Source organism: Coloeus monedula (assembly GCF_965178545.1).
Source record: "Coloeus monedula genome assembly, chromosome: 8".
In the NCBI taxonomy this organism is placed as follows: Eukaryota; Metazoa; Chordata; class Aves; order Passeriformes; family Corvidae; genus Coloeus; species Coloeus monedula.
Genome location: NC_138788.1, coordinates 30725177 through 30741330, shown reverse-complemented (window position 1 = coordinate 30741330; position 16154 = coordinate 30725177). Strand labels below are relative to the sequence as shown.

Below are 16154 nucleotides of genomic sequence, written 5' to 3'. Positions count from 1 at the left end.
GTCCTGCCCTTTGTTTCAACCAGCACAAAGCTCCTCATCCCTTCCCCCTGCCCCACCCCGTGCCCTATCAGATGTCACTGGTACTTTGTACCTGTCCTACACAGAGTGATGCTCACTGCTAGCAAATGATTGGGGACCTTGGTGTGACTGCAGTTGTGAAAGGGCAGTCTGGACATGCATGGCTTTGCCCTGGCCAAAGATGGTAAAGCCTGGCACCAGTAACCCCCCAAGGCCTCTGTGCCCACCCCCTTTCCCCACAGGCTGGATAGGGAGGAGGATGGCAGTCCAGGGAGCTGCTGGTGGTGTTTCATAGAATCACAGAATGGCCTGGGCTGGAAGGGACCTTAAAGATCATCTCATTCCAACCTCCCTGCCAAGTACAGGAACACCTTTCACTAGACCAGGTTGCTCAGAGCTCCAGCCAGCCTTGCCTTGAACATTTACAGGGATAGCCATCCACAGCTTCTCTGAGCAACCTGTGCCAGTTCCTCATCACACTTGCAGTGAAGAATTTTTTCCTAAAATCTAAGTTAAACCTATTCCCTTTCAGTTTGAATCCATTCTCCCTTGTCCTGTCACTGTAAGCTCTTGTGAAAAGGCCCTCTGCAATACTGTTTCTGACAGCGTTACAGCATGGGCCTTGGAAGACACCCATGTGTCCCCAGACAAATGGGCGTAGTGAAATCAGACAAAAATAGGAACACCACTAAAATAAGTGGGTGCACTGCCAAGAAAGGACATCAAAGCAAGCCTCCAGATGGGCTGAGGAGATAGAGGTTTCATGCAGCATCGGGGTGAGACTGCGAGGCACTGTAGCAAACTGTGGATGAATTAATTAAAATGAAGCAGGGTGAGTCCGCTGGGTCTCGGGGTCCATCTTTCATCAGCAGCGTTCCCGCCCCTCCGTTGGGGACGCTCTGCCTTTCATTTCCCAGCTTCAGCAAAGGCTGCTGCTTCCCTTCCCTCTTGGGCTGAAATGTGTTAAACCCTTATCAGCAGCCTTTGCATAATTGGAGGGTGCAATAAGGAGCGGGGTGAAAACGGGAGAGGGGCTACGGGGCTGCCAACTGAGCAATAATTATTCTGGCTGAAACAGCTCATCGGCCCTGCCTGCTTTTAATTACGATGACGATGATTGTGTTTTAAAGGGAATTGCCTTGTCTGAGGGGATGGGTTGAAAACGCTGTCCCTGTTTGAAGTCTCGGCCTACCTATGGCTGCAGGGATGGGACAGCCCCACTGGCCGAGGGGATGGACGCCCTTGTTCTCTGCATTTGCTTATCTGTGGCTTTCTCTCTTTGTCTCCCTTTCTCTTTCTTTTTGACTGTGCAGGTCTTTTTGGTAGGCTTGCTGCGGCTGGACCCAGGCCAGGGTTGCAGGTTACTGAGGGAGTTATTTATGCCACAATAACAATGGGTATGGCATGCTTTCCAAACCTGAAGTGCCTTTTTTTAACAACAGCAACAAAACCCAAAAAAACCCCCAAAAACTCAGTTTTAGCAAAGATTATCAGGTACCTCCCCCTGGATTTGCCTGTTACATGCATGGAGGGTAACCACCTCTCCCTGTCTGTTATGCAGAAGGCATTATTTTATGTGGCTTTCCCTGTGCTCAGGATGACAATGAAGAGAACTTCCCTAGATTTTATTCCCCTGGTTCTGTCACTGGTGTGGAGCTGATGTGTGGTAATGCTGGCTGTACTGGCGAGTAGCTGTTTGGTGAATGATTGAAGGTGCTCCGCTGGGGCAAAGCCGGATTGGGAGTGTAAGATGGTTGGAGCTTCCTGCATCATGGCATTGATTGAGCTCCCTGGGAGCTCATGGGAAGACCCACAGGAAAGCACGGGTGGATTTAGATAAAGACATCGAAGATTGTGGCTGCCACCAATGCCTGAGCTGTAGGACTCAGGACTCAGTGAGCCTTAGTAGTGACCACAGGGTTGTCACAAGCCACCAGGCAAGGCTTGTCCCAGTTTGCCAGCTGCCCAGCCTGGTAAATGCCTTTCCTTCATGAGGCTGTAGCACTGTCACCAGGCCAGCAGTGGCTGCAGTGCTCTTCCCTACTTGAAGAGCTCATCTCATGAGGAACCATACGTGTGGTTGTGGTTGATGCACAAAAGAGCATCCAGGTCTTCTCAGGAGGAAGGTGGCAGCCTGAGACCTACTGCTTAGGTGGGGGGCACCAGAGACTTCCAGAAAGGGCCAGAGGGGTGGTTAGTGATAGCCCCATGTGGATAAGGAGGGAGATTTGGAAGATGAGGTTCCCTTTGGCATCGTTGCTGCTGCTGCATATGGAAAGGTCCCTTAGCAGTGCAGAGGTTCAGCTGCTTGGTGTTTGTAGGGTTGAGAAACCTCTACACTTTTACTCCACCTGAATTTCTGCAGAGGGTGCCTGTGGACCCTCTGCAGAAAGGGTCTGCAGAGGGGAGTAAAGTTTTCCCATAAAAGATGGACAGTTTGATAGACTGAGAGTGTGGAGGTGGTGAGGCAGTCGTGTGCTCCATTCAGAGACTTCAAAAGGGAGTGTTTGCTTTTTAAAAAGTTTGTTTAATTGGTGCAGTTTTGATCACTTGAGGAAGGTTATAGAGTGAGATTTCACTGGGGGTAAGAGTGTAGCTTTGTTACTGCGTCTCAGTTCCTTTTATTTAAGAACAAATAAACCCAACTGAAATGTTCTTCAGTGAACCTCCTAATGGCTTTTTCTTTCTCTTTCCTCACTGCTTTTCTTCTTTTAATCTGCACCGATCTGATAACATTATTTTTATGTAGATAGTAAGATCTGGTGAGAATCCAAATTAGATTAAATTCTAGTGAGAGAAACTTAACAATACCTCTCCATGCTGTTTGATAGGACAAGAATGCAAAACCCTGCACAGATGCTGCCCAAATCTTACCATCTTGCTCTGTGAGCTTATCTTGTGACTTAGAGCTGTAAATGCCAGCAGAGCACTGCAAATCCCCCTGCAGTCAGGGGAAACATTTTCCATGTTTCTGATGAGCCTGGTACCAATGATTAGCTTGAAAACTCCAATAATCTGCAATGCATTAGAGCTGAGTACTGAAAATTCCAAATCATCCTAGTAACAGCAATCCATTTAAGAATGGACATAAAAAATGTTGTTACTGTGCCTGACATTTGCCACTTATGACTAATTTTTGGTCCTGCAACAGTGTGTTACTTCAAAGCCCCTTGCTGTCCCTTTAGATGCTGAGGAGAGAGAGAGGGACCTGTTAGACCAGAGAGGGAAAGTGAATGACATCTCAAATACAAGAGATCATTGCTTGCTGCATGGCCTTGCAAATACCATTTTTACTTCTGGCATTTAGAGGACAAGGGCTGATTGTAGCTTGCTGTTGCCTTAAAAATTATGCATATTTGGCTTGAAGTGGAAAGTAGTGAAAGCATCTTTGGGGGGAAAGCAGCAAACATCAGGAAATGTCTAAGGGAATGTTCTCAAATTTGTTGTCAACTGAGAAGTGTCTTTTGAGTGTTTGCTAACAGAGGCTATTAGGCACAAAATACTGCAATGCAATTCATACTGGGCTAGAAAGAAAAAAGGATCTATGAGGATAATTTTCCTATTAGTTATCCCTCTGTAGGAGAGCCTCAAAAGACACATCCCTCCACTGGAAGCTTGTGCATGTGTGAGCATGGCTGAGGGAAGCATTTGACTCAAGAGTTCTTCTAAAAATGGATTTAATGATAGAGCTTTGCTTTTGTTATAGAAGATGGTGAAGCCGTTAGTAGTTCCTACGAATCTTACGATGAGGAGGAGAGCAGCAAAGGCAAGTCAGCAACCCATCAGTGGCCATCCCCAGAGGCCACCATTGAGCTGATGAAGGATGCCCGCATCTGTGCCTTCCTGTGGAGAAAGAAGTGGCTGGGACAGTGGGCAAAACAGCTGTGTGTTATCAAGGACACCAGGTTGCTGGTGAGTAGATCCTCTACTCTCTGTCTAAAATAATCTGGTTTTATGAGCTGGGGAAGGAAGTGGCACCTCAGACCATGTTAACGAGCTGGCAAAAAACAAAGTACCCTAAGAAGCAATGCTTCAAAAACCATGTCCTGGAGATTTGGGGATCTTACTCCATTTTCAGAAGGAACATGGGAATGGGATTGCTGAAGGGGGCACAAGGACACATTTGTGGCCAAAATCCCAATCCCCAAAAATGTCTAGGGGTACTTTTTGAGGGAAACTTTTTGAGGTGGTTGAGCAGAAGGGATACTTATCCCAGAGGCTAACAACATACTTAATCCTGTGTCAGTAAAAGGTATTTCAGACTTTATATGCATGCGCTCAGATGTATGTGTATCTGTGCACACAGGGATGTCCTGTGTGTAGTCTGTGCAGACTTTTTAGGACACAGCTTTGTAGAGCTGTAGGATGTCCTTGTGTTCAGTGTACTCAATGCATGAGGCTGCACTGAGTCACTTACGGGGTTGAGTTCATACCAGTGAGCAGGAAGGTTCCTCCTCTGCCTCTCACCTGTGCCCATCTTCCTTCCCCAGTGCTACAAGAGCTCCAAAGACCACAACCCTCAACTCGACGTGAATTTGCTGGGCTGCACTGTCATTCACAAGGAAAAGCAAGTGAGGAAGAAAGAGCACAAGCTGAAGATCATCCCCACGAACGCCGATGTCATCGTGCTGGGGCTGCAGAGTAAAGACCAGGCGGAGCAGTGGCTCAGGGTCAGTGACACCTTCAGGACTTGTCCCACCCGTGCTCCCATGCTTTGCTGGGAGATCAGATCTTATCTCAGCCCAGTGCTTGCATGCTCTGGCTCCCTTCCTCACTGCAAGCCTTTATACAAATACACCACTTGATTTTCATATCATAGGACAGATTGTTCCTGCAGCTCCCTGCCGCCTTCAGTGTGCTGGAGGCCATGTGGAGACCTCCCAGCCCAGCTGCTGTGGCAGGGGGGATGTCTGGGGTGGGTGCCCATCATGAATTGACTGAGGACAGGGGTAAATGTGGCCCTTCCCCTGAGACAGCAGCAGGAGGAGGAGCCTTCCTGGAGCCCAGGACAGCCACGGGGCTGTGAGACGCCAGGGCTGCCTTTGCTGGCAGCCTCTCCCATGACTGGGATCCAGCAATTTCTGCTGGATGCCTGATGCAACCTCAGGACAGTCCGCAGGGTCACAGGGACAGTAAACTGTGGGCCTCTCAGGCTGCTGTGGTTTTGCCTGTCCTAGTTGGAGGAAATTAATTGATCCTGTTACTGCAGCTTTCTCACAGGCTTTGGCTTCCCCTTCTGCACAGGTAATCCAGGAGACCAGTGGTCTGCTCTGTGAAGGAGGCAGTGAAGGCAACCAGTACATCCCAGACTCACAGCGTCTCAGTTACCCAAAGGTACATCTTGTCTCTACAGACAGAACGAGCACTTAGGCTTTTCAGCCCTATTCCTTTAATAGATGGTAGTGTAGGTGCCTTAATTTTAGCTAAGAAAAGACTGATACCAGTGTAACCAGACCCCTGTACTGCTGAAAAGGAGCATTCTTGGAGCCATCCTAATTTTCATTTGTTTCTTAATTTTGTTGCCATATCTCCCTTCCCAGACTAACTCAGTGTTTGGCTCCCCACTATCTAGGGCAGCAGCTGCTATCTCATCCAATGGGATGGTTGTGTTCCCCAAGAGCTTTGGGAGGGACATAGACCCTTGGATGCCAGGGCTTGGGCCATCTCTACTCCAGGTTTAGGTGACACTCCCCTGGGAGCAGTTTGTTCCAAAACAGTGGGAGGACAAAGAAACTTTCATAAGTCTCTGGTGGACACCCAAAATGGACCTGTTTGGGCACCTGGCAGGTTCCTCTGCCCATGCCCCCTATAGGGACTGTCAAATGCCCCCACCAGCCAGGCTGCAGTGCAGGAGGCCATAGAGTGGCACCATTGGTGCCACTGTGTCTCTTCAGAGGTGGGACATGCTCAGGAGCAATGGGAAGGGCACAGTGTGAGTGAGCTGGCTGGGGATGTCTGGGTGAAAGCATCTGCTACAGAGAGAGTGGGACCTCTTCATATGGGAGAAGGGGAAAAAGGTCCTTGCAGCACGTTCTGGCTGGAAGAACGGGTCACCTGCATGTGTGGAGCTTGTGCCTGGTGCTTGTTGACAGGTGGAGGTGTCCGAGAGATACTCTGCAGCCTCCGAGAGCGGGAGCAGCACCGATGGCCACCCAGAGACAGCTGAGACAAAAGATGGTAAAACCTCATCCTGGGAATGACAGGGAAAATGGGCCCTTGACCCTGCATGGGACCAGGGCTTCTGTAGCTTCTGCCACTGCCACCTCAAACAGACCTGATGAAAGCCATGTGTGCCTTCACTGCCTGGGAATTTGATATTCTTACCAGGATTACCTGTTGATTCCACAGCCTTATTCACACACTGACTGGTGTGCTCAGCAGGAAAATGCTGAAGAGGCTCTTTGGAAATAAACTTTTTCCCTCCCCACCTTGCATCCCTGCTTTAGAGAGGAAAACACTTGAATACAGTAAATGCTTATGGGTAAGGGTTCTTAATTAAATTCTTTGTGGTGTAGGAAAGTGAAGGGAGGTGGAAATCTGCACAGCAGGAGCTGTGCAAACACTTCCCACTGCTGCTGCAGCGGCTGGCCTTTGGTCAGAGCTAACCCACATGTAAAGCAATACAGACTAGCATCTTCCACAAATCCCTAACTGAGCTTACTGGGGCCATCTTGCCCCTGAACTCCCTGGGCTTTGGACTTTTCCAGCCTGTCCCTGAGTCTCAGGTTTGCCCTCTGCAGGGGATGTGTGTGAGGTGGGGGCAGGACCCCCAGCTGGGACAGTGGGCTGGGAGCTAGGAAAGCCACACATGTGTCTTTTCCATTTCTGGTAGTTAAGAAGAAGGGCACAACTGGCCTGAAACTGAGCAACCTGATGAACCTCGGGAGGAAGAAGTCCAGCTCCCTGGAGAGCCCAGAGAGATCCCTGGAGACTTCGAGTAAGTGGCAGCATGAGTCCCTCTGCAGGGACTTGTCTCAGGGCTGGATCTCAGTGTGCAGGGCAGATGAGCACCAGGCATTATCCTCCTCAAACGTGTCTGTGCCAGGTGGTCCTGCCAGTAAATCCATGCAGATTATGGTGCCTGCAGCTCACAGGGTGACCCAAGAGGAAGGGTGGGTAATACCAGACGTGCACTGGGACCAACTTTGTCCAACCATCTGCAGCTAACTTGCTGCTCCAAACCTATCCTGAATTTCAAGGGTCTCATTTTCAAGATTTTTACCCTTTTCACCCTGTTTTGTATGGACAGGACAGCTTGTCTTTGTGCTTCTGCTCTTTTTTGGTGCCTGTGGCTTTGTGTTGTGTGGTGATCTCGTAACTTATGCATTAGATATCCCCATGCCTATAAATTAATATGGATTAAATGGAAAATGTGTCTTAAGTAAGCTGTGCTTTCTTGCAGGTTACCTGAATGTGCTGGTGAACAGCCAGTGGAAGTCACGGTGGTGTCAGATAAAAGATGGGCACCTCCACTTTTACCAGGACAAGAACCGAAGCAAACTGGCTCAGCAGCCCCTGAGTTTGGCAGGCTGTGAAATCATCCCAGAGCCAAGCCCTGATCACCTTTACTCCTTCCGCATCCTGCACAATGGGGAAGAACGGGTTGTTTTGGAGGTAAGGTGTACATTTCCAAGAAAGCTCCACTTAAAGTCATCAGCTTGTGTACCTTGGGGGGCTTAAATGCCAGTGAGTTCCTCCAGAGGAACCCTCAGTCCAACAGAACAGAGCCTGAAGAGCAGGACTTTGGTTCATCGGCCTGTGGTCACCTGGAGTGTGTCCCACCCCACTGGTAATCCGGGCTGTGTCCAGAGGACCATAGAGCCTTCATCTTAGGCACTCATCTTAGGGTGGGATGTGGGGTCCTCTGCAGATTCCCATCTCTCTCCACCGACTGCAGGATAACCTTGGATAATTGAGTTCTGTGGAGTGCATTGCAGATGGTTAATGTTAGATGAGAAGAACGCCACTTTAGGGATTTAAGGCTGTGGTTAGGAGGAACAGAGAACTTCATCTTTTGACAGCAGAGCCCCAAAGCCATGGGTCACGCATCCCAAGTAAGCCTATCACAGATCTGCCCCTGAAAGTGCAAGTGAATTCATCACCATCTGTTACTTTCCTTTGCCTGCATCCAGGAGTGTTTATCTCTAATCTTACTTCTCTCTGACGACAGCATGATTATAGTAGGAGGTGGACAATGTGAGCAATTTCCTGTATTTTTCCAGTGGGTGGAATATTTATAGCTAAACAACTGACTTCAAGGGCATGCCATGAAATTGGAAGATGTTTTTGTTGAGTTTCTGATTCAGGGTATGTCTTTATCTAAGAAATTTTGCCCAATTGCAGATGTGAAGAAGAGGTGCTGGGAAAATTTACATTTTGTGAATGGAAGAATCTGTATTCTGTTGGGATGTCAGACTCAATGTACAGACTGGCTGGCTGGCAGGCTTCCCAGGGACTGAAGTCTCTGCTAAATAAAACAGACTGGAAGCTTAAAATATACTTTCCAGTTTGGAAAGTATATATATATTCACTTACCCTGAATTTTACTTCGTGGTTACTGCTCTGACTCCTCAAATCAATGCAAAAGGTGGCTGCATCAGCCAACTTCTTGATTTCAGGTGCAGTCCCCTGCACTGGAAGGTGCATGTGGCTATTTGCTAGAGCTGACTTCGTGGCACAGAATTTAACTCTACATGTTGCAAAATGCCAGACTGCTCACTGCAGCCGGGAATTTGATACTGACCACGTTAAAGCAACTCTGAAGCTTTAACCTCTTCCCTTCCCCTCTCCCCTCTGCAAAGAGCCCTGGAAGGGGTTTCTCCTCTGGCAACGGGACCTCCTAGGCTCGGGTCTCCTTGCCTCTGTTCTAGCAATCCCATTGCTGCACTCTGCTGGTGCAAAATAAAACCCGCAGGCTTTCCTCACCCAAAGGTGCTCCCTGGTAGCATCTCCAGCCCCAGAGACTTCTCGTGCTCTTGTGGACAGCCGAGTTGATCACCACTGAAAGGAAAATGCAGACTGACTAGAAATTTTAGGAAGGAGCAGAGCAAAGAGCTGCATTTATGTAGCTGCCAAATTTTTGAATCAGTCCATACACAGAGCTGTATTTTTAATGGAGCCTCAGCTTTATTATAAATACCCAGCAGTCCATCTCTCCCCTTGGAAGCCCAGGGGATTGCCAGCATGCTTCCCTACCCAATCTAAGCCCACATCTGTGAGTGCAGAGAAACTGCTGCTGCAGCCTGTCCTGTCTGTCTGATCACCCTGCAGGCCAAGTCCTCGGAGGAAATGGGCCACTGGCTGGGCCTCCTCTTGTCGGAGTCGGGCTCGAAAACAGACCCGGAGGAATTTACCTACGATTACGTGGATGCTGACAGGGTTTCCTGCATTGTGAGCGCTGCGAAGAATTCCTTCTTGTATGTCAGGGGTAATGGGCTGGGGCTGAGTGGGGCTGGTAGAGGGGAAGCAAGCCAGAGCAGGGGCTCTCCTCTTGTGGGATGTTGGCTGCCATGGAAATAGGTGGTAAATTCACAGCTGCAGCTCAGTCATTTTCTCTTGGGACAGGAGAGCACTTACTGTCCCATCAGGGTGCATCTGGCCTGAGCTGCAGCTTGCCATGGGCCACATGGCTGGGTGGCTATTGCAAAGGCAGGTTGGGCTCTCAGCCACCCAGCCCATCATGCCACTGGGGCAGAGTGACTGGGCTGCTGTGGCTGAGGGCTGGGCAGGAAAGGAGAGAGCTGAGGGGAAATACAGCTCCGCTCTGGTGGGTGCTGCTTAATGGGCAACAGCAGCAGTGATCACACTGCTTTGTGTGGCTCTGCCATCTCCTCTGCTGCACCTGCCTGCCTGGCCTTGCCCAGACCTCAGGACTGGTGTTCTCAGATGTCCAAAAATGAGCACTGCAGAGCCACGCAGCAAATCCGATCCCTCCTGATGGGATGTCCTGCTGCTTGTTCACAGCCTCATGCAGAGGAAATACTCGGAGCCCAACGCCTACATCGACAACCTGCCCAAGGGCAGGATGCAGCAGGATGAGCTGTACGACGATGTGGATCTGCCAGACCTGCCTGTGGTAAGACAGAGGCCCTGCTGCAGGGAGCTCTGGGGGGACCATGGCAAACATCTGGCCACAGAAAGTCTCCAGCAGTGAAAGGGGGGTTTTCCAACAGTGGTGAAGGGGATTTGCAGCCCGTGGGGAAATCCTGGCTTTTGCAATGGAGCAGAACTAAGTGGTGGAGAGGAGTTGCTAAGGAATGGGAGAGAGGTTTCCAGAAAGGAGCTGTAGGGATCCTCAGGCAGCTGGGATAAAATTCCCCATAAAATTTCATCAGCAAACAGCATGGATTATTTGGTGATAGTGGGCTTTTTGGAGCCTGGTATTTCAAAATTCCTGTTTATGCCTGTAAGAGCAAGTCCTGTGTGTAAGGGCAAGAACAATGGGTCATGCTGGGACTGGGACTGTTACCTCAGGAAAGGCAAAGAACATGGCAGGGGTTGCTGGATGTACAACAGTGTGATACCCTTGCATGGGGCTGCTGCTACCATCAGAGAGACCTATTGAAGGAAAACAGGAGGAGCCTTTCCTTCAGTACATCAAAAAGCCCTCTGTGCAATGACTCAGAGACTGGGGCTTTAGTTCCTCCAAGACTTTTGGAAAATACTCCAGATTGCCTGAGATAGTGCTGCTCTGCAGTGAGATGTTTCTTGTGCTTCTGGTTGCAGCAGATGGTCTCTTTTGCAGGAAGAAGTACCCAAGAGTGAGAGCAAATTGGAGGGGGACCAAGACAGAGTGTATCTGGATCTCACTCCAGTGAAGTCCTTCCTACACTGTGCTGGCAAGATGTCATGCCAGTCTTCACCCCTCAGCTCACCATCTTTAGAAAGGGCTGCCAACAAGGCTGCCCCAGAGAGCACAGCCGAGGCAGCCCCCATGGCTAAGGAAGCTGAGCCCTGTACTAAGGCAACAGAGACCTTGGAGCAGGTACTGTCCAAACTGTGGGGCCAGGCGTAATCAGTGAGCCAGTTCCCTACACTTATCATCCCACTTTGTTTCTCCTTTCCAGAAACACCCAGAGAAGCCAGAGCCCGAGGAGGCTTTGCCACGGGTGCCTGCTGTCAAAATCCAGACCCAGCAGCAGAACGTCGCCTTCCCCCAGGCAGCCCCCGAGGTGCCAGTGGGCACAGTTCCAGTGGGCAGTCCCCAGCTGGTGCCTGCACACCGGCCCAAGATGCCACTGCCAGGTGAGTGGGCTGCTCAGATGGCCCAAGGATGCTAAAAGAGAGGTGGTGCCCTGTGCTTTGACTAACATCCGCTCCACAGCAGTCTGTGTGCTGAGTCTCATGGTTGGTGACTTTCCAGACCCTCACTTTTGTTTTCAAGCACCTGAAATGGTTTTGTCCCTCCTGCTTTCTTCCTGTGACTGAGCTTGTTTTGGTGGGCTGTGTTTCCAGCAGCAGCAGTGGAAACCAAGCTGGGCAAGAACAGGACGGAGGCAGAGGTGAAACGGTTCACAGAGGAGAAGGAACGGCTGGAGAAGGAGAAGGATGAAATCCGGGCTCAGCTCACCCAGCTGCGCAAGGAGAGACGGGAGCTGAAGGAAATGCTTGGGGGCAGCACAGGTACAGCAGGGCAAGGTGGGATGTGTGGAAATGAGCCAGGGTGGGACTGTGGGGAAAGAGGGAGCAATGAACCTGGCCCTCCTGGGATCGGAAGGGATGGGGGGAACCTGGTGCTTTGAGCCAAACCACATAACCCAGATTGCACTAGAGCAAGAGCCACAGTCCCTCTTGGGGCAAAACACAAGGAAAATGTACAGGACATGCCGTGATCCCTACTCCCCTCAGGAGCTCCCCAGGTTCCCAGCAGGCACCAAGATTCCTCTCCCTTCACAGACAAGAGCCTGGAGCAGAGGCTGAAGGAGATAGATGAAGAATGCAAAAGGAAGGAGAGCCAGAGGGTGGACCTGGAGCTGAGCCTGGTGGAGGTGAAGGAGAACCTGAAGAAGGCAGAGTCTGGCCCGGTGACACTGGGCACGGCTGTGGACACCACCCACCTGGAGAACACAGCCCCGCGGGTACGTGCGGCACCCCTGGGATGCACAGCAGCGTCCTGGCCTCTAGGCAGTCACACTGCTTAAAAATGTAATAATAATAGCATCATTGGTGTAATATGCAATCTTGTGTAAATGTATAGCTTATATGTATGTATTAATTATTATATATAATATACATAATATAATAATAACCTAATGAGGTAACAGCAGTAATGGGGAAGTGAAAGGGAGCAGAGGCTCAGGAGACTGGCTGTATTTTCCTGTGGGACCTTGAGCAACACCCTCCAGAGCCATGCAGGTCTGCACTCAGCTCCTTCTGAACTTGGCTGAGCTAAGGGATGGTTTTTGCAGGAGGAGATTCTGGCATCTAAATTCCTTCTTGGGAACTTGTTTCCCATGAAATGGAGATCTTCACCACCTGGACCCTGCTCTGTACTTCTACTTAAGTCCTCAAAACCCAAACACACCACAAACCCCCCTGGTATTTCTTTGAAATTGGCATGTCACTGAAACAATGCTTCTCAGTGCAAATGGGATGATTCTGTGACTAGGAGATGGTGGGAGAGGGCAGCAATCTCTCTCAGTAGTCTGTAGTCATAACCATTTCTATGATTTTTATTGTAGGTTCAGGCAAAAAGTGCCAGTCCAGCAAACAGCGCAGAGAACTCACCGGTCAACTCAGCAACAGCTTTAAAAAACCGGCCTTTATCTGTTATGGTCACGGGGAAGGGAACAGTCCTACAGAAAGCTAAGGTAAGGTACAGCAGAAAAATCCGTCTGGGACAGCCACTGCTCTTCCCTTCTGGCAGTGGAGCAAACTGGCTGTGGTGGGATGGGGTTGTGGGGGGGTCTCATGTCCGGGAAACATCCCTGACCAGCATAGTTCAGAGCACGTCAGCCTGGTTTTCCTCCAGTCTTTTCACCTGGGTTTGTCTTGCCTACAATTTAAATGAGTAAATATATGTATTGTTTATAACTTAGAGACATCCCTGACCCACCCTGCAGCCAAAACCACCCAGGGACCAGATGATCATGTTGCACTTTATGGCTACTGTGGCTTGCCTGATTTGCATTTCAACTAATTTGCCTTTATTCCTTGGCAGGAATGGGAGAAAAAGGGAGCTAGTTAGAAGCTCATTGTTCAGAGATGGACTAAAGACTCGAATTGCCCACGCATGGCCCAGGGGATTCAACCATCTGTCGGTGGAGGTTGGGTGTTCCACACCACCACACACCAAGTGCCTCCTCCACATCGCAGCAGGGGCTCAGACGCAGCACTGGAGTCAGCAGCTGCTGCTAACGAGTTATCCCAAATGAACTTGCTCTTTCCAGACAAATCCCAATCATGTAGCTAAAACAATAACAACCAGTGGCAATCCTTCTATCAAAGTCCTAACCCAGCTGATGTAAACAAGAATGTTACTGTACATAGGGGTGTTTTGTGTATTTCTACTCTGAAGGTTTATCAACGAGTTATTAAGGTTTCTATATTAGTGACTGTAGTGGATTCAGAAGGGGCCTCTACTATTCCTCAGCCTGGTGGGTTTTAACCTGTCCTGATAAATTGGAGTCAACTAAAGTCTCACCTGTCTTGCTGCCAGTCATCACTCAGCTGCATTTCATCCAGCCTTCAGTCAGGGGCTAGCCCCACATGTGAGCAATGCTTCAAACATGAAGGAGAAGCACACAGCAGCTTGTCCAGGGCGTTTTTTATCAGTGTCCTGATGCATTCCAGCATCTCCGACCAGCTGCAGATTTGCTAGAATAATGAGCTACTCACCTTCTCATGCTGTAAACTGTGTTACAGACTGGCCAGCACCAAGAGCTCTGGGCAAAGATCTGCCAGGCAGATCTGCCAGGCAGATTCAGTTAATTTTCTTGAAGATCTTACTTCACCTCAGGAGTTAGTTCTGGGGGGGAAAAAAAAAAGAAAAAAGAAAAGAAGTCATATTTGAGGGCTTGCTCAGCTGTTTTATGGGAAAGCTGGATCCCAGTGTATCCTTCAGGGCTTGCCCTTTCCCAAGAGAGGGGACGTAAAGCTGTCCCCATGCTCCTGCCCCAGCTGTGATGGTGTCTGTTCCCCACAAAGCTGCAGCTGTTGAATGTGCTGAAGATATCCCTGTGCCCCTGAGTCCCTCCACACTGGAGGGCTGAGCAGCCTTCCCTGCAGTAAGGCTGCACTGCCAGGGCTCTGCTGAGCTGCTGGCCACCTTGGTGCTGTCACCCTTATTTCCTAATCATTAATACTGTCTTTGGGCCCTGGCAGTATGGCCCACAAAGCCCACCCCTCTCTACCCTACCCAAGCTTTCTAATGAAAGATGTTGGATATTTGGAACTGCTAAACATAGAGACAGTGAAATTTGAAGGGTGGTAGTGGGTTGGCAGAAATCTATGCACTCCTCTCCTCCCTGTCACCTGCTGACATGGCTGATGGCCTGGAGACACCTCTCCCTGTCTCCTCTGATGGCCCTTCAGCCTCAGAACCCAGGCTCAGTAACTGGGTTGACTCTATGGGGCTGGAGCTGTTTTCCAACCCTACAAAGTTAAAGCAGCACCAGTTCCCTGGACGGGTTGTCCCTGGGGTGCTGTGGCTACACCAGAGCCAGAGTAAAGGCAGACAGGAAAGATGTTGTACTTTCCTCACCCTTGAGAATCTTTGACAGGCCTGAGACCACCATAAAGGGCTGTTCTTTCTTCATGCAAAGGCCAAACAGCCAGTGGGATGAACAGGGCTGTGATGTCCAGAGCTGGTGGTGTCACTGGGGTGAGTGAGAGAATGTGCTGACAAGGGGTTCTGGGCTTGCTTGCCCTCATCACAGAGCCAGGGTGCAACAAAACATTTGGTCAGGGTATCCTGCAAGCAAGAAAGGCAACCTTGTTCCCATTTTTTTTACTCTTTAGTTTCCACTCTGGTGCAGATGGAGGAACTGCTAATCCCAGGCCTCAGGAGCCTCAGCTGTCAGGTTGCCCCTGTGCAAGGTTTTCCACATAGGAAAAATTCATGCAAATAAACAGCTGACTCTTCTGGTTCAGGACCATGGGGACTTCCTTCTCCAGAAGGCCACAGACTCCATGAAGCTTTTTTTTTGACCCATGATGAGCTGGCAAGAGACCCTCTCTATACCCTAAATACCCATGTAGTGCTGTGTCCTCACCATACAGCCTGCTGTCATCCTCCAGAAGTTGTCCAGACATTTCACAGTGGTACTGAGACAGCGATGGACAAGAGCAGCTCTGCTTTCCCCTTCACAGCCCAGTCAGCTTCAGTGGTCCTGCTGGGATGTCTCCATGAGGGAATGGTAAACATAGGCAAGTCCTGAACAGCACACTTTCCCCAAACAAGAAACGTTAAACAATGTCCCTGTGTCCCCATTGTTTTCCTAACTCAAGGCATTTCCTTTGTTGTAACTGTGACCTATAAAGTGGCGCTTTAGAGGGTTTTATAATAAAATGTTGAGTATATTATGTTACCAGTGTTTTTCTCAGTAACGGGGCTTGTCCCTGCTCTACTTCCCAGTAGATTTCAAGTACATCAAATACCCAACACCATTAGTTACTACAAATCCTTAGCTATGCAGTCTACAACTGCAAAGAACTATAGCTTAAATAGTAGTGACTGCACTGTCAAGTAAAACAATTTTTGGAGATCTAACCCACTGTAGAACAGCAGTAGCCCCGACAATTTACATGAATACACATAATAAACTGCTGCCGGTATCTCTGTAGCTCAGTCCTCTTGCACAGAACAGCAGTGAACAACCTTCCACTACCTTCCTCTGGCCACTAGATAGCAACTGTGTACAGGCTTAGTGCCTGCTGTAGTCTCTGAGGGGAAGCTGGAAAGGGAGGAAAAAAGTTATGAAAGAAAACAGTTTGAGGCCTTTACAGAACAGACACCAAAACAGACACATCTGTGAAATATCTCCTGGTGGCTCCACTCCCACAGAAAGCTTGGGGAGGCGCTGTAGCTACAGCACAAAGTCCTGGGGAAGGTCCCACTCCCTGGCCTCTCCTATCCCACCCCTTGACACGAGCCTGCCAATGAGCTCCTTAGTGTCCTGTCAGTCTCTGAGCCCAGG

General features: G+C 49.6%; 1 protein-coding gene across 2 annotated transcripts in view; it reads left to right on the top strand.

Annotated features, from left to right (window-relative positions):
• Window positions 1-15326, top strand: part of AFAP1L2 (actin filament associated protein 1 like 2) — a 65882-nt gene extending 50556 nt beyond the window's left edge. Inside the window, exons 6-19 of one of the 2 annotated variants that reach the window (XM_082285927.1) lie at window positions 3728-3930; window positions 4509-4688; window positions 5263-5352; window positions 6111-6195; window positions 6851-6955; window positions 7421-7632; window positions 9289-9434; window positions 9982-10093; window positions 10763-11002; window positions 11085-11262; window positions 11473-11640; window positions 11914-12095; window positions 12699-12827; window positions 13178-15326. In XM_082285927.1, coding sequence (XP_082142053.1) covers window positions 3728-3930; window positions 4509-4688; window positions 5263-5352; window positions 6111-6195; window positions 6851-6955; window positions 7421-7632; window positions 9289-9434; window positions 9982-10093; window positions 10763-11002; window positions 11085-11262; window positions 11473-11640; window positions 11914-12095; window positions 12699-12827; window positions 13178-13204 — 2057 coding nt within the window. In that variant the 3' untranslated portion in view covers window positions 13205-15326. Of the gene's footprint in view, window positions 1-3724; window positions 3931-4508; window positions 4689-5262; window positions 5353-6110; window positions 6196-6850; window positions 6956-7420; window positions 7633-9288; window positions 9435-9981; window positions 10094-10762; window positions 11003-11084; window positions 11263-11472; window positions 11641-11913; window positions 12096-12698; window positions 12828-13177 lie in introns of both variants that reach the window. The other variant, XM_082285926.1, reaches the window with a different exon arrangement.
• The last annotated feature ends 828 nt before the right edge of the window (window positions 15327-16154 follow it).